This window comes from Miniopterus natalensis, chromosome 1 (genome assembly GCF_054644295.1).
Source record: "Miniopterus natalensis isolate mMinNat1 chromosome 1, mMinNat1.hap1, whole genome shotgun sequence".
NCBI classification, from domain to species: domain Eukaryota; kingdom Metazoa; phylum Chordata; class Mammalia; order Chiroptera; family Miniopteridae; genus Miniopterus; species Miniopterus natalensis.
The window spans coordinates 75,411,759-75,438,900 of record NC_142081.1 but is presented as its reverse complement, the minus strand read 5'-3'; the positions used below and the strand labels follow the sequence as shown (position 1 = coordinate 75,438,900).

Genomic DNA, 27,142 nt, shown 5'->3' with positions numbered 1-27,142 from the left:
AAGGAAATAACAGAAAAATATTCAACATGCAAAAGTCTTGTGAAGAAAATGAAGGAAAACCACAGAACATGTCAAAGGCCGAGGAAGACCACCCTTCAGAAGAAGCACCACAGGAGGCAGAAGGAAATCCTCAACCTTGCAAAGGTGTAAGCCAGGAAGCAGGAAGCCTTAGGAGCGGGCGACTAACCTGTCCAGGGATCTAAAGAGGACACTCCCGGCAGGCATTTGGACCCTGAAGAAATGCGAAGAGGAGGTGATGAGTTGGAAAGGCTTAGGGAAGAAATAAGGAGAGTAAGAAACAAGTTTGTGATGATGCATTGGAAGCAAAGACATTCACACAGGGGACCTTATCCTGTGTGCTTTAGGCCTTGAATTCTTTTTTTACCTGATAGTAAAATATGGCCCTTGCTTTCTTTCTGTTAGCATTTGCTGACATATCTTTTACCCTCGATTTACTTTTAATCATCTGGTGGAATTTTGTTTTAAATAGTTTCCTTGTTAACCAGCATCTTACTGGATTTTGTATTTTGACTCACTCTCCAGGTCTATTTTTCATCTGGGAATTTTCACATAAATGCATGAAAATATGTCCATTCTATATTGTAAAGTAACATAAGTTACAAAGCATCTTTAGTATCAGCTCACATATGAAGGATAAAAATTCCAAATTGTGTGTTTGCGTGCATATGTGTACACATACATATATACATCAAAAACTTAACTGCGCTTATTTCTGTATGGTGTGAATTTTCTTTTTGTTTATATGTATTTTTTAATGAACTCATGTCACAGACAGAATTAAAATATTTTAATAAGAAAATAAAATAATTTACAACCAGCTTATAAGGGCAATCGGGGCACCCAAACTCTTGATGAAATAACTATTAAAATGTAAACCTCAAGTCACCTCTGGCCAGAGGAATAAAACTGGCAATTATTACAGACAAAAAATAAAAATTTTAAAAAATAAATTAATTAAATAAATAAAACATTAAGGAATTTTAGCTGTCCATCATATCATGAAGGAAGTGCCCAGGAATTCTTAAAACACAAAAACTGAATGAACTATCTCAGAAGCTCCCTAATCCAAACACAGGCTAATCAAGGAATTCAAACATCAGATAAGCTGGTCTAGACAAAGTGATTCTGAAACCTGACTATAAAAGAATCATTTGGGAAAGCTTTTTAAATCCTGGGTCTTTCCATGTCATAGTTCAGAATTTTTTAATTCTCAGACTATTAATTTGAACTGTTAACTGATATGCCATAATTTCTATCTATATGTTTGACCCAAATAATAAGAGCCCTAAAATATTTATTTCTTCTTAAATTTACATTGGAAACACTGTTGTTCATTAACCAATGGTACTATATGTAATCTTATCATCTTATTCCCAATCTAATGAGGACTAAAGTTTCAGACTGAGTACCAGAAGCGCCCTCTAAGTTAAGCCCTGGAAAATAGTTTCTAGTCTTTAACACTTGCCTACATCTTATGGGACAACAAAACAAATTTATTTTGTAAAGAATTTTTATAATCTGATCAGTAAAACAATAATTTTCTTCTATATCATGCTATTCTTGCCAAATGTCCATTACTTATAACTCTACCCAATATTTGCATGGAAATACAGTGCACCTGGAGGAAGTCCAAAATTGACTGTCTCCTTTACAGTTCCATTCTGCAAACTGAAAACATAAATGATGATTTAATATCTCTCAATACTAGGAAAAGCGGTGACCTAAGTCTTTCACATTTAAGGTACAAGCATGTTTCTAGCTTTAAAGTTTGAGGTCATTATAAATTGCAAAATTATAGGAGGCACATAGCACAAAAATCCAAAGTAGCCAAGTATTTTTCTTTGTGTTTTTAATGGTTCTCCAAAAGATTAGTATTGGATATCTTTAAAGAATTACTCTTCTAATTTGAAAACAATTAAGAAAGGACAAAACAATTATTTGAAAAAAATGAAATATTTTATTTAGTTTACCTAAGTGAAACTACTATATTTCTTTGGCTTTGAAAGAGTAAATACCAGGTAATCAAGAAAATTACTTCAGGTGATGGCTGGTGGTCATTTCCCTACCTAATAATGGCAATAATAAGTTTCTCATCCTCCAAACCCCACTCGGTTTTCATTATAAAAGCATCCGAATAGGCAATCAGAGAGTATTACCATAAAAGAGATAACTGACTAGGCCAAGCAAACTGCTGGTAGAGGGGAACATACCAATGAGGACATGTACAGAGTGGATTCATCAGTTACTGTAGCAATAAGCCCAATGCCCTTAACAAACAGTAAGTGCCTTTCACTTTAAACAATGACTGAAATATTAAGGTGGCTTAATTCAAACTCCACTCCATCTCATTTAAATGAACGAGAGACAAAAAGGCTTTCCTTCCATCTGTAGGATCCAGATCGGAAGGGTTTTAGACAGGAAGAAAGGGCATCACCTCCTTTTCATCATGAATACCAGTCTGCTAGTGCAGCTGCTCTTGAGCCCATGATGTTTAGCCTATTATCTAGCTGAGGGCTCTGCTAGACACAGTAGCTTCTCCTCTAGAAGAAAGAAATCAAAACAGGACCCTCACGAGGACTGTCTGGCTGCTTTCTGTGCTACTTCTGCCCTTTCCTGGGAGAAAGAGAGAACAGAGAAGGGACTCTGATGGCTCCCCTCTCAACTGCTCAGTCTTTGCCCTTCTATGATAAATACTTTCCAAAGGTTTCATTCCTGCATTAATCTTTACTTGATAAAGTGAAGGGGAACTTTTTCATAACTCAATCCTATCAAAATAAACTCACTATCCACTACTCCCCACTACACAATATATACTTATATTGCTGCTTATCCACAGTATAAATATTCTGTCCATAAATTTGATGACAGTACAATTTTGCCTTGTAATAGTGTGGATTTTCATTAATTTGACTGTACTACTAGTATATTAGCTTGCAAATTTAGAGGGCAGAAATATTTACTTTGTGTTTCATCTTTTGCAAGCCACTAATTCACAATCAGTGATGACCACGAAGAGAAGCTGTTCTGGGTATTTTCTGCTCTGCACTTCCTTTCCTTCCCAAGCTCTCCTCCCCTCTCTGTTCCGATCAGTGCCTGCCTGGGTAGCTGACCTCTGTGGACTCTATCACCTGAGTTTCCTTACCCTCTGGCTTCCAAAAGGGATCTGCCACTAGGAGGTATCGGCAGAATATGAGACCGTGGGAGGAGAAAAGGGCTGGAGTATTATTTCCTGCCTCACACTGCCTGCCTTGCAGGAGTTTTGGCCTTCGCTGTGTTGCTCTGCGGCCACAGGCCCAGCAGGCAGGGCCTCTTCCATGGCACCAGCAGTTGCCAGGCTGCACTGACACAGCGCACTCCCTTGTCCCTACTATCGTTGGTCTCTGCGTACTTCACCATCCTTGCCGGTTTCCTTGATGCTGCCCACAGCTCTGTAACCAGTCCCGTCATTAAACTCTGTTCTGTTCACTCCTTTTAAGGTGTGTCATCTGTACCTGCCTAATGTAGCACCTTAATATAAATAACTTACTAAATTCTCCAGTCTCTCACAAGAAGAAATATGCTTCCCATGAAGCATGGGAAGCACAAATTCTTCACTTAATTCCAATAGTTAGAATCAAATTAAGATAGTCTTCAGACAGTCACATACAGAGGAACTCAGCTGAAGCAAAGGGAGAGAAAAATCTATTTTAAGTAGTACCTATTAAAATTCAAATACTAGCACAGTGTGTATATTTTCAAAAATGTCAATGAACTTATAATGTTCCTCAAATAAATACTAATCCTCTTCTATAATGGAAGAGCAGTTAGGTGTTCAGTAATTCCTAAGAGTTCATCACTATGCATTAAAGACAAGCCAGAAGTCAACCCTGGAATCTACCCAACTCAGTACGTGGCAACAGCTAATTTACAAGCTAAACAAACAAACAACAAGCAAAACCCCAACAAACTGTCAGCAAGAAAATTAAAAGCAGTAAGAAAAATAATAAAACAAAACCAGCACTGACAATTCTACCTTTTCCCCTTGACAAGTTCAATAAAATAAGAGCAAATCCAAAGATTGTAATTGGTCATTTCCCATCCTTATTGTGTCTCCCTTCCCTCCAGGCGTTACTGCAACTGCTAGGTGCTTGTGGCATGTAATGACTCGGTAGTCCATGCAAGCTCAGATTTAAACCATTAGCCACTAATATTGCTGTCAACACATTTATCACTGTTGTTGCTACATAACATGTTTAACACAAATAAGAGGATAATTTTTTTCCCTTTGAAATTTCTTCTTATAATAGGCCTGTCATCCAGCCTATGGAACACATACAAAAAGTTGCTAATTAGCATTCAGAGAGAGGACCTTTTCACTTATGCGGGTCCATCTCCATTAATTTTCCAAAAGGATGTCTCTTTCCAAGTATAAAACATTTCATTTCATTCTCAACATGGCTTGGAGAAAAAGGCAAGTTGATATAAAGACTCTTTCTAATTCAGAGCATTTCACCACCCCACCCCCACAAAAACACTCTTTTAGAGTGTTCAAGTAGTTTCTAAAAAATACCATGCATTCACATGGAGCTTTTAAATTCATTCTCTCATTTGATCCTTCTAAGTCTGCGGGACGGTCAGGTGTTCCTCAGGAAAGGATAAAAAGTCAGAGAGGTAGGCAGTATCTGGCTAAACATCCTTGCAAGTAAATAAGAGAATTTCTTATTTTCTCATGATGGAGTACTGCTAGCGATTCCCACCAGTGATTTAATACAGAGCCTGCATGAAACCACATAGCAAGTGCCCACATGCATAAATATCTCAGAAACCAAAACAAAGTTAATACTAAAAGGTATCAACTGACCACGAGGATATTATAGTACAGGAAAAAGAATAGCATAAATAAATCTAAACTGAAATGTAAGTATTTTTCTCTCAAGGGGAGAGGGCCATAAAATATATGTTTTTAATAAATGCTTTCTTTAACGTAGACATCAAACAAACAAACACTCCTGAGTAAAAGCAGTTGGGGTCAGAGAGATCACAGGAATGAGTTAGCAGGATGGTAAGAGAGATAAGGGGGGACAGATCTGGTCAAATGAACAATGGTAACTAGTCAACTAGCTTTGCCATTTATTCAACCAATATCAACTGTACAGCTCATTGCCCAAAGTACTCTAAGAAATACTATGATGAAGAGGGGGGAAAAATCTTCCATTCAAGCAGCTTACAGCCTAGTTGGGAAGATAATACATACACGCAGACAAAACATTCACTGAGTCAACATTTCCTGAGTGGTTACAGGAAGGCACTGAGTTTGGCACTGTGAGAAATACAAAAATGAATGAAACAGACACTTGGCCATTCAGGGAGTAACAGTCTAGTACAGAAGATAACACGGTTATGCAGGTTTTGAATGGAGAACATGAGTACATCTAAATAAAATTCTACGTGAATTTCAAGGAGGAAGAAAGGATTCCTAACTAGAGGTCTGGGGAAGGTGGCAAGGAGTAACATGTGAAATAAAAGGTATGCAGGATTTGGGTGCCCACTGACTGGGGAGGAAAGACATTCCAAGTGAGGGTCAAATGTAAAGACAGAGACTTTGGAAAGTAAAGGGAAGAGAAACAGGTGAGTACATACGGTTCGAGGGAGGGGTCCCAGGTTGTGTGAAAGATCAGTGGGAAGGCTAGGGAAGTAAATTCAAGGGGAACTCAAATGGGAGTCTAAGAAGCTTATGTGGTTTACAGTACATGGGACATAAGAAAAGGTAGCACATAGGCTATCAAGAAGAATTCTAAAGGCAATGATACGAGGAAAGGAAATTAGGTTCATAATTAGAGAGTAGAAAATTTCACTTAGGCCTAGAAAGGCAAAATGATTCTGACAAGCTGTTCCATGTTATATAAATTGATGAAAGCCATGGTTCAAATCAGGGCAGCAATTATTTGGTTGGTACCCTTCCCTCTATGTCCTTGGAACTGGCTTAATTTTGGTATTTTCTTAGCTATGTTAGCTATGAAATTACATTGGCCTGACTGAAACCAAACCTCAGGAACTAAGCCTTTAACAAACATACACACAGACAATCACATGCACACCCCCTCCCCACGCTCACCCCCCGGTAGCTCCCCCTCACATCCTTTTTGGTAGGATACTTTTATTTTTTGCTATTTTTTTCTAATTATAAAATTAATTCATGGTTCAGTCAAAATTCTAGTCTTTTCATTGACATTAATTTTAATATTGATATAAAAACTCATAATATGAGTGTACTGACAGCTGCAACTCCATACTGAGAGCCAGTGAGCCTGGAAACTAGCCAGATGCCCAAGACAAGCACGATCAGCTCAAAGACAATATTGGTCTTTCCAAGAATCATTTGGGACTCTACTCCTAAATGTCAAAGGAGACTACTTCTAGACCACCTTCAGACCTTCCTTAGAATGTATGCCTTAAAGAGGCCCAAAGGAATCTCTTAAGAGTCAAAAAAACAACAAAACAAAACAAAGCAAAAAAACCTGAATATAGTAAACACTAACACAGACCGTTGGTCGGATACTCAGCACAGAGGTGCACAGGTTTACGCATATTCATAGACAAAGTTATTTTTATCAAAGAACATCCAGAGTAGAATAATTTCAACCTAAATGGGTTTGAATGGACTAGAACTAAACTCAGAAAACCAATGAGTCAGTGCTTATAGCTCTTTTTGAATTTGCCTTGTAGGGCTTCCAGTTCTCACAGAAAGACCCCTACCACAGAAAACCAAACCAAACCAATGAGACAAATATTGTTGGGTTCCGTATGAGGGCAGTTTGATGTAGAGGCTAAGAGCACGAACTATAAACTCAACCAGAACTGGTATGAACCTCAGCTATGACCAACTGCAACTGTGTGACCTTGGGAAGGCTACTTAATCCTTCAAAGATTTAAGAAAATACAGATAACACCTGTGATAATTAAAAAACTAATAAATGGGAGACTATCATTAAATGGCAGTTTATTAATAATAAGCAATCATCACCAATTTACACAGACATCTTCTGTCCTTAAAGAATTAGTACTTTCGCCCAGCCACACGTGGCTCAGCGGTTGAGCGTCGACGCAGGATCCAGGCGATCGGGGTTCGATTCCCGGTCAGGGCACATGCCCGGGTTGCGGGCTCGATTCCCAGTCGGGGGCGTGCAGGAGGCAGCCGATCAGTGACTCTCTCACCACTGATGTTTCTATCTCTCTCTCTCCCTTCCTCTCTCTGAAATCAATAAAGATATATTAAAAAAAAAAAAAAAATTAGTACTTTCTATTTACTTTTGTCAATTATAAAAATATACATGTTTATTATAGGAAATTTAGAAAATACTGAAGTAATAATTTTACTTGGATAGTCCAGACATAACTAAGTTTGTGTATTTTCAAAAGCTTCTATAGTACTTGGCCCTATTTTTTTTTTTTTTTAATGGACCAGATTTGGGAAGTGAAATATATGTAAGTTTCCATAACAGAATTATAGAACACCAGAAGTTCCATTCTCAAATTTCTTCCCCTTAGGCCAAGAAAAAGCAAAGCAGAGGGGGCATGGTGCTCTCCTGAATACTCTACAGTGTATCGTATTTATTCTTAAAGGCTCCTCTCCATGAAGTGTTTCGCAGTTCCCCTCAAACCCATGACCATTTCTTCCCTGATCCCCCATATCTCTCATACAGCACTTTTCGTACTCAACATCAGAGCTATCCATGCTCTTTTCTTACCAGCCACTCCCTCCCCCTGCCCTTCCCCTTGCTCTATCTCCTAGACCAGGGGGCTTTTAACCTGAGGACTGTGAGCCTCCTGAAATTACACATAAAATAGTATTTCTGTAGGTACAAATACACTTTTTGGAGAAAATCCACATATTCATCAAGTTCTCAAAAAAGGTTTGAGACTCACAAAAGGAATGGAACTCTAGTCTAGGGAAAGACTTGAGATTTAATTATCCTTGGATCCTCTACAGTGCTTAGCATCTGCCTCTATATAGATAAACATCTGTTGGTTTAAAATTTTACTAATAAATCATAAAGTCAGTGTTAGGTTTTTGTTTAATGCAATATTTTAAATTAATATTTTCCTCATATAATTTCCTCATTCCCTCATCTTAATATAGACTGCTCCTGAGAGGAGAATGGTGTTACCAGGGGTTAGGGGCAGGAGGAAACTGAGTTATTGTTTAATGGGTACACAGTTTCAGTTTGGGGATATGAGAAAGTTCAAGGAAATGGATGGTGGTGATGGTTATGTAACAATGTGAATGTATTTAATGCTATTAAACTGTTGTATATTTTACTGCAATAAAAATACTACTTTTTATTCTCATATAATATTAATCACCTATTACCAGGCAGACGCTTCATCAGATGAAAGGAATAAGAAATATACTGGTTAAATTTTAGGATATAAGGAAGAAATCCTCAAAGGAGAAGCAAATCTTAACCCCAATCTATACGCTGTTGGTTTTAGAGTATAAGCACAAATTAAAATAGGGTGATACAATCCTAAGTCCTGTTCAAACAGAGGAGCTTCTATCTGAGTAAACAAAGGTAAATTGCTTAGGGACTTGTGTATCTGTGTGAAGCAAATTAAATTTTTTCAAGGTACCAAGTCACAACTCAAGAAACAAATGATAATTTAGTTCAATTTTATCAATGTATTAGCTACATGCATAATGTAAGCATTTTGGATACCTGCAATAGGCATTTCAAAGTGTCAGGAACACATTTTATTCAATAAGCATTTAGCGAGTATTCTTAAGATTGAGAAATATAAGTCTCAAAACTTCTTTAAAAAAGAAAAAGCAGGCTTATAGTACACTGATTATAAAGAGGAAGAATTCTTTTCCTATGTAACTTCACTTGACCCCCATCTCATACTTTATAGCTTGCCTCACTAAAGAAAAAGCCTTAGACTATACTGGGTTACAAATATACTTAAACATAAAAAATTCATATTAATATGCTATATTGATGTTTCCAAACAGTATGTATATTTTATAAAAAATGTAGATTCTAAACCTTTTGATGATTAAATGTCAGTGATATCTCTTGGTTATTTATTACCCATAAATAACCAATTTGCAAAGACATTTAAATATTCCATGATTTCCCCAAAAGTCCTTATATATGAGAGATTTACAGATATTTCTTCATTAGAATCTAGGAAAGATTCACTTAGAAACAGATTTAACATAAAAGCTAACTACGAATACTGAAATTCCATATCGTAAAAAAGATAACCCTTACTATAATGAAGTATTGTGTATTTGAAATAAGCTAATATGTTTATTGCTCTTTTGACTTTAACATTAAATAATCAGCAGAATATAAAAATTTCCCAGTTACATTCGCCAAAAAGCCAAACTTTCCTAACACGTACACTTATTCAGGAATATGTATTCGATAAACATTGCTTAGTGCCCAGCATGTATGAGTGAATATTCTGTAAGTGCTAGACAGCTGTGACTCCCCAAGCAGCCACGTTCTACCTAAATAAGACTTAAGTGCTCTTGCTTTTCTGGAGCACAGGTTTACATCACCACCTCTTCAAGTGTCTTTGTTTTTGAAAACATAATTGTTAGAAAAATTCAATTTATGAATCTGATCTCTAAAGAAAAATTTATAAATAATTATTTTTTTTAAGATATAAAAATGTTTGCCTGTCATGAAGTTTGTTTTTCTGTAAGGCAACAGCAAACCATCAAAGATAGCACAAATTACTTTAAACTTTAAGACTTACCGGAAATGGGAATATTCTGTGAGACTGATAACTGCACATCTCCAGTGCCTGGTGGCATGTCAACAACCAAATAGTCCAGGTGACCCCAGTCTACCTAAAAATCAAGATGACACAAATAACATCATTGTATAACAACTGCAGTGAAAATAAATGTATTAATAACAAATCTAAAATAATAGCTTTCACTTGAGCCATTACTAAAAGCCAGGGACTGTGCCAAGGATAGATATAAGAATAATAAATAAATGAATGAGTGAGTAAGAGACAGTCCCTGACTCTAGCAGACCTCTGAGTGATAAGGTTAAATTTCCAAATGATGCCCTCCTCCCCGGCCATACACATACACTAATGATGAACCCATTTCAGAGTGGGCTACTATTCAGGACCAATCATTTATTTTCATTGGGAATAGCCCATATTTTACCTAAGAAAGCCTTAGCTTTTTGTCCTTTGGACAAAAGCCTTGACATTTTCTATGGAAGATCCTAACAGAATTTTTTAAAGTTTACTATTTTTCCTTTATAAAACAAAAATAATGAAAACCAAAAGTTAATAAGAAAATTTTAGTGATACAACTAGAGTTCCAATGCTACAATATTTTGATTCTTTCTTTCCAGATATTTTTCTAAGTACCTATATCTAGAAAATTCAGCTATATAACCAAGTCCTTAATGCTCAGCCTCAATTTAGACAGTTCTCAAGGATACCTGAGGCTCTTTCCTCCTCAAAAGGTTTCTCCCTCTGAGTCCCTAGTATCAGTGAACAGCCAGCCCCAGGATTTTCTCAGTTGCCAAAGGCAGACAGTTAGAATCATTCTTAACTCTTTCCTTTCCCTCACTACCCCAGTCACTCTGCCATCTAAAAACCTCTCAAATGTTTATCGACTTCTCTCTTTCCTGCTGCCAAGAACCCAATGGAGGCCACAACCATCCATCACTAAAGCCTCTGAACCAATCTCTCTGCTCCAGCATTGTCCATCCAGTCTGTTCTTAACACCAGTGAAAAATGGTCCACCTAAAGTGCCACTTTTTTGTTTATAACTCTTCTGTTGCTTTTAGGGTTAAGGCAGAGCTTAAGCTCCAGAACACTCTGCTTGGTTTCATTACCTGCTCATTCCTCCTCATTCTTCAGACTCCGGCCTGGAATTTCCTTCCCCTCATTTCCATCAGATTAGGTATGGTGATACTGCTGTGCACCTCTCCCAGCCACCCACCCACTCACCCACTCACCAATTCACTCACTCACCCACTCACCCACTCACCAACTCACTCTCTCACCCACTCACCCACTCACCAACTCACTCACCCACTCACTCTCTCACCCACTCACCCACTCACTCACTCACCCACTCACTCTCTCACCCACTCACTCTCTCACCCACTCACCCACTCACCCACTCACCAACTCACCCACTCACTCTCTCACCCACTCACCCACTCACTCTCTCACCCACTTACTCACTCACCCACTCACCAACTCACTCACCCACTCACTCTCTCACCCACTCACCCACTCACTCACTCACCAACTCACTCACCCACTCACTCACCCACTCACTCTCACCCACTTACTCACTCACCCACTCACCAACTCACTCACCCACTCACCCACTCACTCTCTCACCCACTCACCCACTCACTCACTCACCCACTCACCAACTCACTCACCCACTCACTCTCTCACACACTCACCTACTCACTCAACAATGTTTACTGAGTACCTATTACACATAGGCACTGAGCTAGGTATTGATAATTAAGTGGTATTATGGTCCCTACCCTCACAGAATTTGTGATATACAGGGACACACACATTAAGCACATAATGAAATAACCTGTGCAAAGGAAAAAGGTTAGTAAGTGTGAGAAACTGAACAAAGATCAACATAGCTAGGGGGTAGCGATGAGGGAAAGGGCCGCATTCATTTACTGTTGTTTCATGATCTGTCTTCTCAAGAAACTGGAGTTGAATTAGAATGCTCAGCACAGAATGGACACACTGGAAATGCTTAATAACTTTTCTTTCAAGAAATGAATGAATAAATGAGCACAGGTAAAAGTTCAAGAATTTTTAAAGTGGAAATCATACTGTGTATATAATCCCATATCTTGCTTCTTAAAACTAAATAATGTGAAATAAGCCTTTTCCATATAACCATATCTTTTTTAAATTAAAATTTATATGGCATTGGGTCAAATGGACTCATTCATGTAGTAACACATTTATTCAACACATATTTATTGAGACTGGATTAGGTGTCAGGCACTGTTCCAGGTGATGGGGATAGAGAGGTGAACAAAACAAAGTCCCAGCCACCATGAAACTAACATTTTAGTGAGGGAGACAGACAGACAGACAGAAAGACAAATCAGACTAAAAAGGGCTATGAAGAAAACAACAAGTATCCATTGCTACACAAAATTATTTGGTTCCTGATTCAGATATCCAGATCAAATAGCAAAATATATTTTTATTGATTGATTGATTTTAGAGAGAGGGGGCAGGCAGAGAGAGAGAGAGAAACATCAATTTATTGTTCCACTTATTTATGCATTCATTGGTCAATTCTTGTAAATAGCAAGAAATATTTAAAAATTTTTTCAATTCCTGAATTTCAAAAAGCAAGTACTAAGAGTTCAGATAGCAAAGGATTTATCAGAGAATTTCTTTGACTCTCCTCTGTTCCCAAAGTCATATGGTAAAGAATACTTGAAGAGCAGGGGGGAATGGAATGGTGGAAGGTATTCCTATAGAAAGGCTGGTCAGAGCCCTGAATGAAGTGAGAATAATCGATGCAGTCATCTGAAGGCAAGCATTCCAGCCAGAAGTGACAGCAAGTGCAAAGGCCCTAAGATGGGAACATGCCTGGCACAGTCAAGGTACAGCTAGGACCACAGTACCGCCTTTCTAAAACAACATCCTCCCCAACAGCAACCTCTCCTCTTTGTTTTTCTTTGAAACATTTACAGTATCTGACATTATATAATGACTTGTCTTTTAGGAAATCAATGACATTTCTCAAACACAAGTACTTGATACTTAATGACACATTTTAAGAGAATGATGAAATGATGAACATAAAATAGTTTGTTTTCAATATAGGGTTCCTTGGTTTGAAAAATAGTTACCTCAAAGTTACCCATGACCATAATCTTACAAAACTATCTACAAACAAAGATAAAGAATACTTTTCATTTTATATCCTCTGCACTGAAACTCCTAGCACAGGCAGACTGAAAAGTATCTTTGTTTCAGAGAACATCAAATGACTGGTACTGACAATTTACCACTGTTGTTCCTTGGTATGTAATCATATTTATCAGGTTGGCGCCAATTTCTTAAAATAGAACTGTTATTAAGGCTCCAAGGAACTAAAAATACTCCACTGTTAAGGCAATTAATTTCAAATGACTATTAAACTGAATTTAAACTATATGGAAAAAAAAAAAAGAACCTGGCCCTAAAGCTCCTACTGTGTCTACACACAGTAGACATTCCACAAAGGTTTGCTGACTTGAACTGAACTGACATCAGTATCTGAGTTCCAGTTTTATAGAATTTATTATTACTAACATGGAAATATATCAGCTGCCATGAAGTTCCAGTTCTCTTATAAAAGAGTCATCAAAGCATTGAATTTAGAATTATTTGGGATTCTCTAGATTCTACTTAGTGTTTGTTCACTCGTATAAATTGCGTGTTACTAAATGCAGGGAAATATGTACTAGCAAAACACCCAGGGAGATCATTTAGTAAATCCCAGTGGCAGATTTTGTGTGGCCTGAAGCACATACAATTTGGGTGGTCCTCTCTAAGAATAATACAAAATTAGGTATAAAAGTAAGTATTTATTTAGAGTGTGAAAAGAAATCGCCATAAAATGTTGGAGACTTAGAGATTAAAGTTCCTTTCTCTGAGACCACTTGATGTGAGAGGCCTACATAGAAATGCTTCCTGGCTGCAACCTGCTTCCTCTCTACCTGGAACATTCTACAATTCCCAGCATCTGCCAGCTGCCCAGGCAAGTGTGGACACCCCGAGCTTAAGTTTCATTAGTGTCATGGTAACCCCACTTTTGATAAAACCTTCTCAGCTCCCTCTCAGGCTTCAAACTCAGAGGATCAGTCTACAGGTAGATTTACCACGGTACTTCAGAGATGTCCTGCGGATATAATGAGGTCTGAGGTTGTCTGAAGTTCAATCTGGCCGCCACGTGGGTCTCAGCCATTTTAACGGGCTCCTGCCTGGGAGAAAGCTACTCACTGCAGGCCATCTTATTTCTCAGAGATGAACAGAGTTAAGGAAAGGGGTTTTAGCCAGGTCACGCAGGCCTACTGTGGGGTACCAAATCCCCCCTTTTCTGTTTTCACTCCTCATTCCTGAAGGGTACTGAGAGGCAAAGGTCTGTCTTCAAGCTGAGAGCAGGCGGTGGTCGGGGTCCCTTAGAGAAGTGACGCTTTTCCCTAGTTAGCTTCAAGTAGGTCTAATTATCTCCTGGCTGTAACCCCAACCACCGATATCCCTGGGTTATTATCATCCGTAGTTTGCCTCAAGTGTTTGAGAGACAAAGGAACTAGACAGTTCAGGAGGCAGGGCCCAAGGATGAGCAGTAAAAGGATGGCAGCCAGAGATCCTAAGAAGGGGAGGAACCTAGTGAGGATAGGGAGAGCCCCTTTTATTGTGTTCCAGATATCCTGGGTGTTCCCAAACGAGTGTAACCATGTGGCTTGGTTGTATATCTCAGGGATATTGGCTTCTACCTGTTCAGTATGTTTTATCCATGTATAGCATGAGGAGTTGCTAACTTTCGGATCCTACCTGGTTCAACTAAGAGGGAATCTAGTGTTTGCCAGAAGCCCCCATTTTGTTCATGGGTCACAGGACAGCACGTTGTTTCAGCCACTGCCCAGGCTCCTCCGTTTGCCAGCCAGGAATCTAAAGCAATCCTGTTGTCTAAGGAACCCGCGCACTGAGGACTCGACGGTGATCTGTTGAAGTCTTAGAGCTTGAGCGGTAGAGCTGCCCAAAAGGCTGACCGCACAGGCTAAATTCCGTAATATTAGGTATTTAATGAGAGATATGTTTATGAAAATAAAATAAGAACAAAGGTTAATAATTAGAGCAAATTATAACCCAGCTTCTGAGTTTGTGAGGCTGCCAGTCGCGATTTCTAGATGTAAGGCTGAAAGCATTTGTAGTTTGATATGCCTCTGATAATGTCATCAGGTAAACTCACCGTGTGGCTTATCCAGCATCAGTTACTGAGATTATTTAAGCATGAGCTGTTGTAGTGATTTTCTAAATTTTATATCAAGTTGTCCATCTTTAGCCTGCATGGCTTTGGAAAAAGGCAATTTTAGTTCTCAATGATTTCTAATTAAAGGATGGGAGAAAAATTTGGAACATGTTTGGAGAATCATAGGCAGATATGGGAGGAAACTAGAAGAATTTAGGATCCAATCTTGTTTACAAGTAAACAAAACAAAACCCAAAAGACAATGAATAGCGCTAGAATCTAATATCCACAAAAGCATATTATATTCCTCTTTCACTTGAAGGTTATGCCACCAGACTAATTACTAAATCTCTGTTAAATTATTTTTGTTTCTTTTTTGTCAACCTTATGAACAGATAAACATCCCAAACTAGCACTGACCAGGATAATTTTAGGCTAATATGTCTTCTCCAAATAGTATTTTATAATTATTTAATACTAAATAATGCCCGATAATCTGAGAGTAACTCAGAGACTCAAAGGCAATTCCCTCTCCTCTGAGAAGTGACTGGGAAATACAGTAAAAGTATATCTGATATGTGAGCAGATATAGTAATTTATCTTTTTCTGGGCATCAATTATAGAGTGTGGTGCTATGAATGAGAAAAGAAGATGGGCTCTTTTATTCTATGAACACTTATATTAAGAAGCTGACCAAAGCAGCAGCAATCAGTTCTCACCCAGAGGATGCTGGGAGCACAAGTGCAAATAGGCTGAGTTGCAAGTGTTGAAAAGAAAGAGCCCACAGATGCATTCCATTTTTGGCTTCTCTGCTGGTTCAATCAGTTTGCCACAGTCAGCCTCCAGCGTAGCAGTTTCCATAGTCAGCACTAAACAGGCCACGTTTAAATACCATAGAGTTAATATACGCTTCTCCACAGCAGAGGTAGAGTGTCCCAGCCATCCTAGGTCAGCTAGCAAGGTCAGTGGGAGCCGGGTGAAAATAACATCACTGCCAAGAAAGAGAGGCAGAGCTACAGCCTCCTGGAGACAAAGTAGTATCCAGGAAGAATTAAACTTCTAAGGGACAGAAAAAGGTACAACTAAAGAACAAATATGAAACGGGAGAAATGGGACAAAATCTAGATTAAATATTTTAAAAGTGGGCTATATACAGGGAGCCCATTCATACAGTGCTTGGAATATTCCACAAGTGATAAAGCAAATTTTTAAAGGAAGTTGGGCTGGGCCAGACATTGCCTCTTTCCTTCCTGTGTGCTCTTAATTACTAACTGAATAGTCGGTTTTTACTCTTATGACTGACTACTTGACACATAATTAGTAGATCTCAAAGTAGTGTCCTTATGTCTGACTCGGGCCACATATCTGTTGCTAAGTCTATCCTATACCTAATTTCTGCCATCTGTCCCTGACTTCCTGGTTCTCCAACCCCAGTTAGGCAGTCCTATACTAACAGCAAATAGAACAGAACTTGTGCTTTGCCTGGAACCCCAGACATGAAACCATACCACTACTGGCATAGGAGATGCAGCTAACCTTGTCTCAGACCCATGGACAAATTTGTCAGGCATATTACCAAGCTCCTGAGATTTTTGATTCAACTAACTTCCTGGGTTTGAATGGGTTTTCAAGCTCTAAGAATTCTACAGTAATTATTTTTTAATAATTCTAGAGTAATTATTTTTATACATAACTATCTCCCCAACTTCAATGTAAGCTCCCTGACAGAAGAGACCATTCTTTATGCACCTCTGAACTTCCTCTCTACATCCAGGCCCCTTCATAATGCCTAACCAGTGTCCAATCAACATCCACTGAGCGATGCTATAAGTTGCCCCTTACAATTGACATTTTTGCCATGTGAAGCATCTTTTATATACAATATAATCTAAAATAGAACATGAAGTGTTTTTCTTTAAATCTGAAGCATAGTTTTTGCTCTACCCAGTGGACTATTCATAAAAACATGCAACATTTTACTTTCATTGCAAGAAGAAAATTGCTACAAAGGTGAAATTATTTAAATATAAATACCACAATAAAAACATGAATAACAAAGATTTCTACTTGGGTTGATAGCCTACTGACTTGTGGATATAAATAATGCAACTTATCCTTGAGATTGTTTTGCTAAGAGCTGACCCAGTTATAAAATGTGAACACACCCATTCAAGTTACAACAATGATGTAAATGTCCTTCCCTAATATTTTCTTTTTAAATGATAAAGCTCTCTAATCCATTTTCAAATGTCTTCCTTTCTATAGGAAAGGGGGTAGGGGGTGGGGGAAGGTAGACTACTTGAGTAAATTCCTTCAAAGCACTTCCAGCCAAGGGATAGCAGTAATGTTTGGAGAGGGGAAAGAAGGGAAACTTTATTATCTTTCGGTTTATCATCATCTCCCATTTCCTTAGTTATTCTAGCAGAGGTATAGAGCACACTGGCCCTGACCACCTGGAGACAGCATCAATTCACAAAGGACTTCTTATGCAAAAGCTGATACATGGGTCAATTTTTGGTAACTCTGTACCTAATTTCTGAAATAATATTTAAAAGATTATCCAGTCCCAGGCCAGCTCACAGATGCCCTCTGAAATACACAGTACAGCTGAAACTGTAAAACCTTACAATATAAAAATGATGCTAACACAAAAGTAAAAATATTTCAGTTAATTATGGGAACATCTCTCTAAGTTCTCTTGAGCCCTGCTTTAGGCCAGCTCCTTACACAGATGTTTATAACCGAAAAAGTAGATGTCAGTGAAAAATAAGACTGCTACTAAAAAGGCCTAAAACATTACACACCTGTCTGAGAATCAAGATATTTAAATTTTTTTAATTATTAAAACAAAATAAAAAATAAAAACTCTCCCTAGACACCTAAAGGCTGAAGCTTCAGAATTTTTTTCAGTAAGAGTAACAAATCACTTCATTAACCTAATTTGAAACAGTTTATAAAATATATTTATATGTGTAAGAGTACACATATAAATAAGGAAAACTACAAAACTATACTACTTAAAAAAAGGCAACCTTAGAAATAATATTGTATTTGGGAGGATTCCAGGTAATGAAGGGGCAGGACTATAGCTGCCATGGAAACTGCATGGAGCCCCCCTGAGAATCCAAGATTGTTCTTAAGGATGTTACAGATGTGAGCGACGCTGCTGCTCTAGGAGACCGGTCTATCCAATGTGCTTGCTGCATGCCAGGGATGACCTGAACAACTGTCCCAGTTGAGTTTATTTCTTTAGTTTTAGTTACCTGTCATCTGGGTCCTAACTTTGGGCCTCAGCGTCCATCAGGTGGAACTGAGCTAACAGGGAAGAGGCGAGGGCGGAGGTCTGTAAGTAACAGGTAAAGGAGAGCGGAAGGAAATGAGTAGTCAGAGAGCCTATTATACGGTAGGCACTAATACGTTTTACATACATAATTATGTAACACTGTAAAACAGGCATTATAATCTCTACTGACAGATAAGACTATGAAGAATTAGAAAAGACTATGTATACGCTCCCTGCCCGGTAGTCACTTAGTAGCCCTCTTGGTTATCAGATCAGTTATCTGAGAGAGACAGACCCCATTCATATAACTTTCATTACAGGATACTGTTATAATTGTTCTATTTTATTTAATTATTGTTGTTAATCGCTTACTGTGCCTAATTTATAAATTAAACTTTATCATATTTATGCATGTGTAGGAAACAACACAGTATATACAGGGTCTGGTACAATCTGTAGTTTCAGGCACCTACTGGGCAGTCTTGGAGCATATTCCCACAGCTAAGGGGGAAACTACTATGTAAAACAGAATCTGTACACTCCCAGAAAGTTACTTAGATAATACAAATAAAAAATATAAAAATTATTCATTTCCTTTAACTTTTTTTCTTCTTCTGGTTAATTATAATGTTTCTTTTACTTCTGAATATTTTTAATGGTATGACATAGTATTCTTCCTGTACATGATCCCTCAAAAGTCTTTTATATTATAAACCAAGTGTCCTAGTAATGATGGACATGTTGACTGTAAGTTTCTTGACTTTGTGATATTAAAGAATATTTTTTAATTTTCAATAATCTACCATTAAATTCTGGTTTTGTTTTAAATCAATAAGTATCATTCTATCAACCACCTACACAAGAAAATTATGTGGAGTAATTGTGTTTTTTATTTTCACCCAGCCCCCAGCCCCTCCCTCTGGCCATCACCACACTGTTGTCTGTATCCATGGGCTATGCATATATGTTCTTTGGCTAATCTCTTCACCTTCTTTCATCCAGTCTGTAGTAATTGTTTAAATCAAAGTAAACAACCTATGAAGACTAAAAATAGATTTTTAAAAAATACCTACAGCTATTGAACACATTTTAATAACTGGCTTAGAGGATTTTATTTTAAAAATTTAAAGATCTAAATCAAATCAAACAGGATAGCAAATAAGAGAAACTGTAGCTCCATATGCAGTTATATTTTAAGTCTGAGCTATTATAATGCAGCGTTTGGATTTTAAATTCTGATTCAGACATTAATTACTATGGTTTAAAAACACACACAGCACTGCAAAGAGCTCAGAGTCTGGCAAAAATCAAGACTATGAAGGGAAGGGGGAGTCTGGCAAAAATCAAGACTATATAGCTGGTACAGACAAGAATCCAGATATCCATTCAGTAAATAGAGGAATTTTAGTCTGGGAAATTGGCACGCCTAAGTTCCAATAATTTGTGTCACTAACTAGCTATATTACCATGGATTAGCTAATTAACCTCTCTGGAACTCAGTTTTCTTATCTATAAAATAGTGTTTTAGATGAAATAATCACTGTTTCCTTCCAACTACTTTTTTTAAAAAGTGTGACTATGATCTGTTTGTGTAAATTGGAAAATATTTGTGAGAGATTTGCTCACAGAAAAAAAATGGAATAAAAGGCATTTTTATCCAAAACACCAAAATGACAAAATAAACTTTTTTTAAAGGGAGGAACATTTGATATGAAAACAAGAAAGCTAAAAGCTATTTGGTTCATTTAATAATTTATTTTATAGAATGATCACATTTCCTTTGGAAATTTAGCTGAACTTTGCAAAGAACTTAGATCTAATTTGTATTGAATTAAAATCTACTCTGACTGCCATCCTAGAAATTAATGTGTTATATCTTTACAAAATGTCATAATTTACAAAATAGATGCATTCTGGAAGGGTTGTTGAGGGGATTGCCACTGAGGTAAGGAGCAGGGAAGGGAATTCAATCACAAACCCTTAAAGGTTGAGAGGTCTAATCCAACTTTCCAACTAATACAAAAGTTCTTTCTATAAACACTCATGACACAGATATACTCTGCCAACAAAAGAAAGCTCAAATAAATCGATGCCCACCATACACTAAAATACAAATTTTGTATCAATTAAAGGATGGAAGAAAATTGTCCTTAGGAATCTTTCCTATTTTTTTCTTTTGCTACATATGCGAGTGATTTACTTTTTCCTTTATTACTCAGACTACATAACTTCAGATACGCTTGTTTTCTGCACTGATATTTATTAGACCTCCCCATATTTCTTTTTTTTTTAAATCCTCACCCGAGGATATGTTTATTAATTTTTTTTTTAGAGAGAGAGATCAATGTGAGAGAGAAACATTGATCGGTTGCCTTCCAAACACACCCTGAACAGGGGGTGAAACCCGCAACATAGGTATGTGCCCTAACCAGGAACTGAACCCACAACCTTTTGGTATATGTGATGACCCTCTAACCAACCGAGCCAGGGCCCTACCCCTATTTTTAATATGAATAAGCATCTACTAAATTATAAGGATTTGAAACTATAAAAATATATTAGAGCTTTTTAAAAAATAAAAAGAATTGTATCTGTAACAATTCCTTGTAAACCACTGTGTTTTCAGTAAGGAAAGAAATCAGCAACATTTCAGTGATAGGATTTTATGAAAGTATCAATAAACAGATTAATCAGAAAGTAAGGTATGGAAGTTTTATTATTGATTCATAGTTTGAACTAAGCCAAGCTGCTTACATTTTCTATGCCTCTGTTTCTATAGTAGGCAGTTAGGTAGATATGAGCAGGCAAGGGGTATGGGCCAGGTACAGAAGGTCACCAGGGTGGAAAGCTCTGGGTGCCTATCAGTGGACAATTGTAGGGTGGGACCTCGTTGCCAGGGTGACCTTTCCTCCCCTAGCATATTGCTGGTCATGCAGTTTGGAATCCCCTGACCTTTCCTCCCTAGAGATAGCATCTAGACCTAAGTTGTATTTCACCTCCAGGCCCAGAAAAGCAGCAAAACCAGACAAGTGAAACCACAGCTGACCTCAGGTCACTGAATAATGACCCCCTGCCCTTGGCTGATCAATCAATCAATGGAGACCCCGACCCTGAAAAGACACGCCTGGAAATTTGCTGAATATTTTATTGAGATCTTCCCCGGGACCTCCCCTAAAATCTCCATCTTTAAAACCCTTAGGAAGGAGGACCCAGTGTGTTCTCCCTCCCAGGAGCACACCTGAGACTTTCCCTTCCCCCCTTCCCCGCCCCAACCCCCCAGGCGTGTCACCTTTACCTTCCTCATTTCTAGGCTCCAAGAGCCCTTCCTTTGCCTCTATAACTTGTTTCTTCAGCCCATTTCTTCTATGAATTACTTCTACAGCTGTAATTTTTCTAAATAAGTGTTCTCTTATAGTTTGAGTCTTGGATCTAAATTCTTTCTTAGCCAGAACTCAAGTACCGAAGGTTGCTGAACCCAGGTCTGGTCTGACTCCACTGGTCTAACATCTGGTGCCAATTATGCCGCTGCCAACATTTCCTCCTTAAAATAGTAAAATGGAGAATTTTAGAGCTAGAAGGGACTTTAAAGATTATCTTGTCCAATGTCCTTATTTTACAGATAAAAAAAACTAAAACTCAGAAATCAAATGAGGGGATCCAAGATGGTGGCAGAGTAGGTGGAAGCTACGCTCACCTCCTCCCAGGACCAAACTGGAATTACAACTAAAAATATAGAGCAATTAACCTGAATAACCAACTGAAGACCAGCTGAAGAGAAGTCTTATAACCAAGGATTTACAAAAGAACCCACATCAAGGCTTGTGGGAATGGCGGGCAGCAGCTGAGATTCCAAAAGGATATCTCAGCTGTAAAAGTTCCCTCTGAGAAGAGTGAGGTTTCAACCTCAAGACCGGTTCCCCAGCCCAGAGCACCAGAGCAGGGAAGAGGCATCTACATAACATCTGGCTGTGGAAACTGGATGAGATTGTCTGCCAGGGAGACAAGATAGTCTGCTCGAGACATAGGTGAATTCTTAAAGGGCCAATACACAAAATCTCATTCACAGCCACTCACCCTGGGCTTGGGGAGAGGGAGGATGGAGTGGACTATAGTCATATGAGGAGAGACTTGGGTTTATAGTCAGAGGAGAAACCTGGAGAGACAGCCCTAAGGACCTTTGTGCTTAGTCATTCCCCAATACTGCAGATGCCATCTTTCTTGGGTGAAGCATTCCCCTCCATAGGGCATCAGCCCAGGGAAATGTAACAGCCCCACCCTCTAGACCCCCTTTTTTCCCACCCTGTGAAGTTTTAACCCTGCTGAGGAGTCAATTGCCTGGGCAGGGGTGCAGAGGTCCAAGCAGACTTAGGGGATGTCAGTGACAGAGTTGTGTGGCTTTGGCAGGGGCTATTCAGCCAACTTTCTGGTGAACCTGACCGGCTCCTCCCCCTCAGGGGAAATAAGCTAGCCCCAACCTCTATGCTCCTGGCAGCCCCACCCTGCTGAGGTGGTGTGGGCAGAATCCAGGACAAACTGAGCCGTGTGTCTCTGGGATGGAGCCACTCCCCCCACCTTCCCCCAAGCCTGACTAGCACCTCCCCCTCAAGAGAGATCCACTAGCTCCATCCTCCCAACTTGAAAGGGCCCCACCCTGCTGAGATCTGGCTCCTAGCAGAATCTGGAACAGACTGAGCTCTGTGGCTCTAGGATAGGGGCCATTTATTACCCTCAGACGCCTGACCACTACAGAGCCCTCCCCCTTCACACAACCAAATCTTGGTCTGCTTGGGCCTAGTACACTCTGCTGGCCTCACCCTGAGGACTTCCTGAGACTCTGCCAAACCACAAAGGTGTGTGAGCACCTGGTGAGTGTCAGCTAAAATTGATACACCCTGCGATATTTGCTGAGTAGCTTCAGACCCAGCACTGGGACCAAGTGTGAACCTGTATCAATCTAGTAAACACTACTTGCCCCTACCCGGTGATTCACGGAGAACCTACCTCATGTAACTGAAGTACTGACAGAGGCTCTGAAAGTGACTGATCCTACCAGGCAGCAAGCAGGTGCAGGCAGAAGGAAGTGAATCTTGTGTGCCTTGGGACTTTAGCTGATCTGCCCCCAGGCCCGGTGCTAGCAAAAACCAGCCTTGGTGAACAGCTTAGCTTGGTCCTTCCCACACACACCCAGGTCAAGCAGAGGCAACCACAAACTGTGAATTGCTCTGTAGCTCCAAAAAGGTTCCCCAGAGCCAGGAACAGGCAGCAACTGACACTGGTTTGCACCAGACCCCCTCCCAGGAGGCTCCAGAACCAACACACCCAGTGGTCATCTTAAAGACAATATCAGAGCAGGATTGGATTAACTTCACAAGTGGCATATCCAAAGTGAGAGCTTGGCAGGCATCAGACCCTGCTGAGGTAAATTCGGCTTCATGTTGTCAGCACCTGAAGAGCAACTCACACACTATGGGCAGGGTTGATCCTCACGGTCAGCAAGCCTCAGGGTTGACGCCATGAATGAACGGACCAATAGCAATCAAGACTCAATTACAACAGGAGGGTCCACATAAACAAGACACATTCCTGGAGCACCCGGCTCAGGTAATCAAGGAGACTATGTCACTAGGTCCCCAGGACACCTACTAGATAGGGCCACCCTACCAAGACTGTGTCACATAGCAAACCTTTATAATACATAGAAATAAACACAAAGAGGCAGCCAAAATGGGAAGACAAAGAAACATGCCTCACTGAAAAAACAGGAGAAATCTCCAGAAAAAAAGAGCTAACTGAAATGGGGGCTCCTATAAGGCAAGCAATTTATCAGCTATAAAGTTTTAAAAAATGGTTATAAGGATGCTCAAGAAACTTAGTGGGAACTTCAACAAAGAGGTACCAAGCATAAAAACAGACATAGAAACCATAAAAAACAGAAATGAAGAACACAATTTCTGAAATAAAGAGTACACTAGAACAAATAAACAGTTGGATAAGCAGAGGATTGAATCAGCAATTTGGAAGACAAGGCAGCAGAAAACACCCAATCAGAGCAGCAAAAAGAAAAAAACACTTTAAAAAATGAGGATAGTTTAAGGGACCTTTGGGACAATATGAAGCATAACAACATCCATATTATAGGGATAAAGAAAAGTAACAGAAAAGGGGTAACAGAGCAAGGTATTGAGAACATATTTAAAGAAATAATGACTAAAATCTTCCCTAACCTGGTGAAGGAAAATGACACACAAGTCCAGGAAGCACAGAGAGTCCCAAAAAAGAGGAACTCAAAGAGGCCCACACAAAGATACATCATAATTAAAATGACAAAGGTTAAAGACAAAGAGAATCTTTAATGCAGCAAGAGAAAGACAGGTAGTTACCTACAAGGGGGCTCCCATAAGACTGTCAGCTGATTTCCCAACAGAAATATTTCAGGCCAGAAGGAATTGGCATAAAATGTTCAAAGTGATGAAAAGCAGGGACCTGCAATCAAGAAAACTTTACCTAGCAAGGGTATCATTTAAAATTGAAGGAGAAATAAAGAGCTTCCAGATAAGGAACAGCTAAAAGGGTTTGTTTCCACCAAACCAGAATTATAAGAAATGTTAAAGGGTTCTCTTTAGGAAGAAGAAAAAGGTAAAATAAAATTTAAAAACATAGTTAAATAAAATCAGAAATGAAAGAAGTAAATAACTGACACCACAGAAATACAGAGGACTGTAAGAAAATATTACAAATTGGAAAACTGGGCGAAACAGACAAATTCCTACAAACATACAATCTTTCAAAACTGACTCAGGAAGAATAAGAAACTCTGAAGAGACAAATAACAATAAAATTGAAGCAGTATTTAAAAACAACAACAACTTCCCAGCAAAAAAAGTCCTAAACAGGGCAGCTTCACAGGGGAGTTATACCAAACATTCAGAGAGGAACTAACAACCATCCTCCTCAAACTATTCCAAAAAATCCAAGAGAGAGGAAAACTTCCGAGCGCTTTTCTCAAGGCCAGCATTATCCTAATTCCAAAACCAAATAAAGACACCACAAAGAAAGGGAATTACAGGACAATATCCCTGATGAACACAGATGCCAAAATCCTCAACAAGATATTAGCAAATCGGATCCAGCAATATATTTTGTACAGATTATACAACATGACCAAGTGGGGTTTATTAGAGGAATGCAAGGCTGGTACAACATTCACAAATCAATAAATGTGATACATCGCATAAACAAACTGAGAGACAAAAATCACATTATCATGTCAACAGATGCAGGAAAAGCATTTGACAAAATCCAAAACCCATTTTTGATTAAAAAGCTCTCAGCAAAGTGGGAATAGAGGGATCATACCTCAACATAATAAAGGCCATATATGACAAACCTACAGCCAACATCATACTCAATAGGCAAAAACTAAAAGCATTTCCCTAAGAACAGGAACAACACAGGTGTGTTGACTTTCACCACTCTTATTCAACATAGTACTGGAAGTCCTAGCCACAGCCACCAGACAAGAAGAAAACATAAAAGGCATCCAAATTGGAAAAGAGGATGTAAAACTGTTACTATTTGCAGGTGACATGATATTGTACATAGAAAACCCTAAAGACTCCATCAAAGTACTACTAAATTTAATAAATGAATTCAGCAGTGTAGCAGGATACAAAATTAACACCCAGAAATTGATGGCATTTTTATACACCAATAATGAATTCTCAGAAATAATAAATTTTAAAAAAAACAATTCCATTTATGATTACAACAAAAAAATTAAGATGCTTAGGAATAAACTTAACAAAGGAGGTAAAAGACCTGTACTGAGAAAACTACAGAATGCTGCAAAAAGAGACAGAGAAAGATATAAACAAGTGGAAGAACATACCGTGTTCATGGGTTGGTAGAAATAACATCAATAAAATATCCACACTACCCAAAACAATCTATAGATTCAATGCAATCCCTATTAAAATACCAATGTCATATTTCACAGATATAGAACAAACACTCCAAAAATTTATATGAAACCAAAAAGACCCCATATAGCCACAGCAATCATGAGAAAGAAGAACAAAGTAGGAGGGATCAGATATCAAATTATACTGCAAAGCCACTGTAATCAAAGCACTTGGTACTAGCACAAGAACAGGCATATAGATCAATGGATCAGAACAGACAACCCAGAAATCCATCCACCATAGCGATTATGCTCAATTAATATTTGACAAAGGAGGCAAGAGCATATAATGAAGTAAACATAGTCTCTTCAAAAAATGGTGTTGGGAAAATTGGACAAGTACATGTAAGAAAATGAAACTAGACCACCTACTTACACCATATACAAGAATCAACACAAAATGGATAAAAGACTTAAACGTAAGTTGTGAAACCTAGAAGAAACCATAGGCAGAAAAATCTCAGACATCCCTCATAGCAATATGTTTGCCAATACATCTCTTAGGGCAAGGGAAATAAAGGAGAAAATTTAAAAATGGGACTATATAAAAATAAAAAGCTTCTGCACAGCTTTAACCTTTGGCATTTTAATTACATGTCTTGGTGTAGGCTTCTTTAGATTTATCTTGGTTTGGATTCTCTGCACTTCCTAGCTTTATATGGTTTTTTTCCTTCACCAGGTTAGGGAAGTTTTCAGTCATCATTTCTTCAAATAGGTTCTCAGTCCCTTGCTGTCTTCTCCCTCTGGTACTCCTATGATGCTGATGATATTTCACTTCATGTTGTCCCAGAGGTTCCCTAAACTATCCTCATTTTTAAAAATTCTTTTTTCTTTGTGCTGCTTTAATTGAGTGTTTTCTACTACCTTGTCTTCCAAATCGCTGATTCAGTCCTCTGCT

The 27,142-nt window shown here is 38.6% G+C and overlaps 1 protein-coding gene, 1 non-coding gene and 1 pseudogene across 2 annotated transcripts in view; 2 read left to right on the top strand and 1 right to left on the bottom strand.

The window, feature by feature from the left end:
* NUBPL (NUBP iron-sulfur cluster assembly factor, mitochondrial) overlaps nt 1–27,142 on the bottom strand; it is a 186,490-nt gene that overhangs the window by 37,546 nt on the left and 121,802 nt on the right. The window contains exon 6 of the mRNA XM_016209492.2: nt 9,766–9,859. Coding sequence (XP_016064978.2) covers nt 9,766–9,859 — 94 coding nt within the window. The remainder of the gene's footprint in view (nt 1–9,765; nt 9,860–27,142) is intronic.
* LOC107534408 (transcription elongation factor A protein-like 8) lies at nt 27–372 on the top strand (annotated as a pseudogene).
* On the top strand, nt 6,692–6,754 carry LOC148094217 (U7 small nuclear RNA). The gene has a single exon (XR_015716475.1). It is a non-coding gene; the product is annotated as a U7 small nuclear RNA (small nuclear RNA).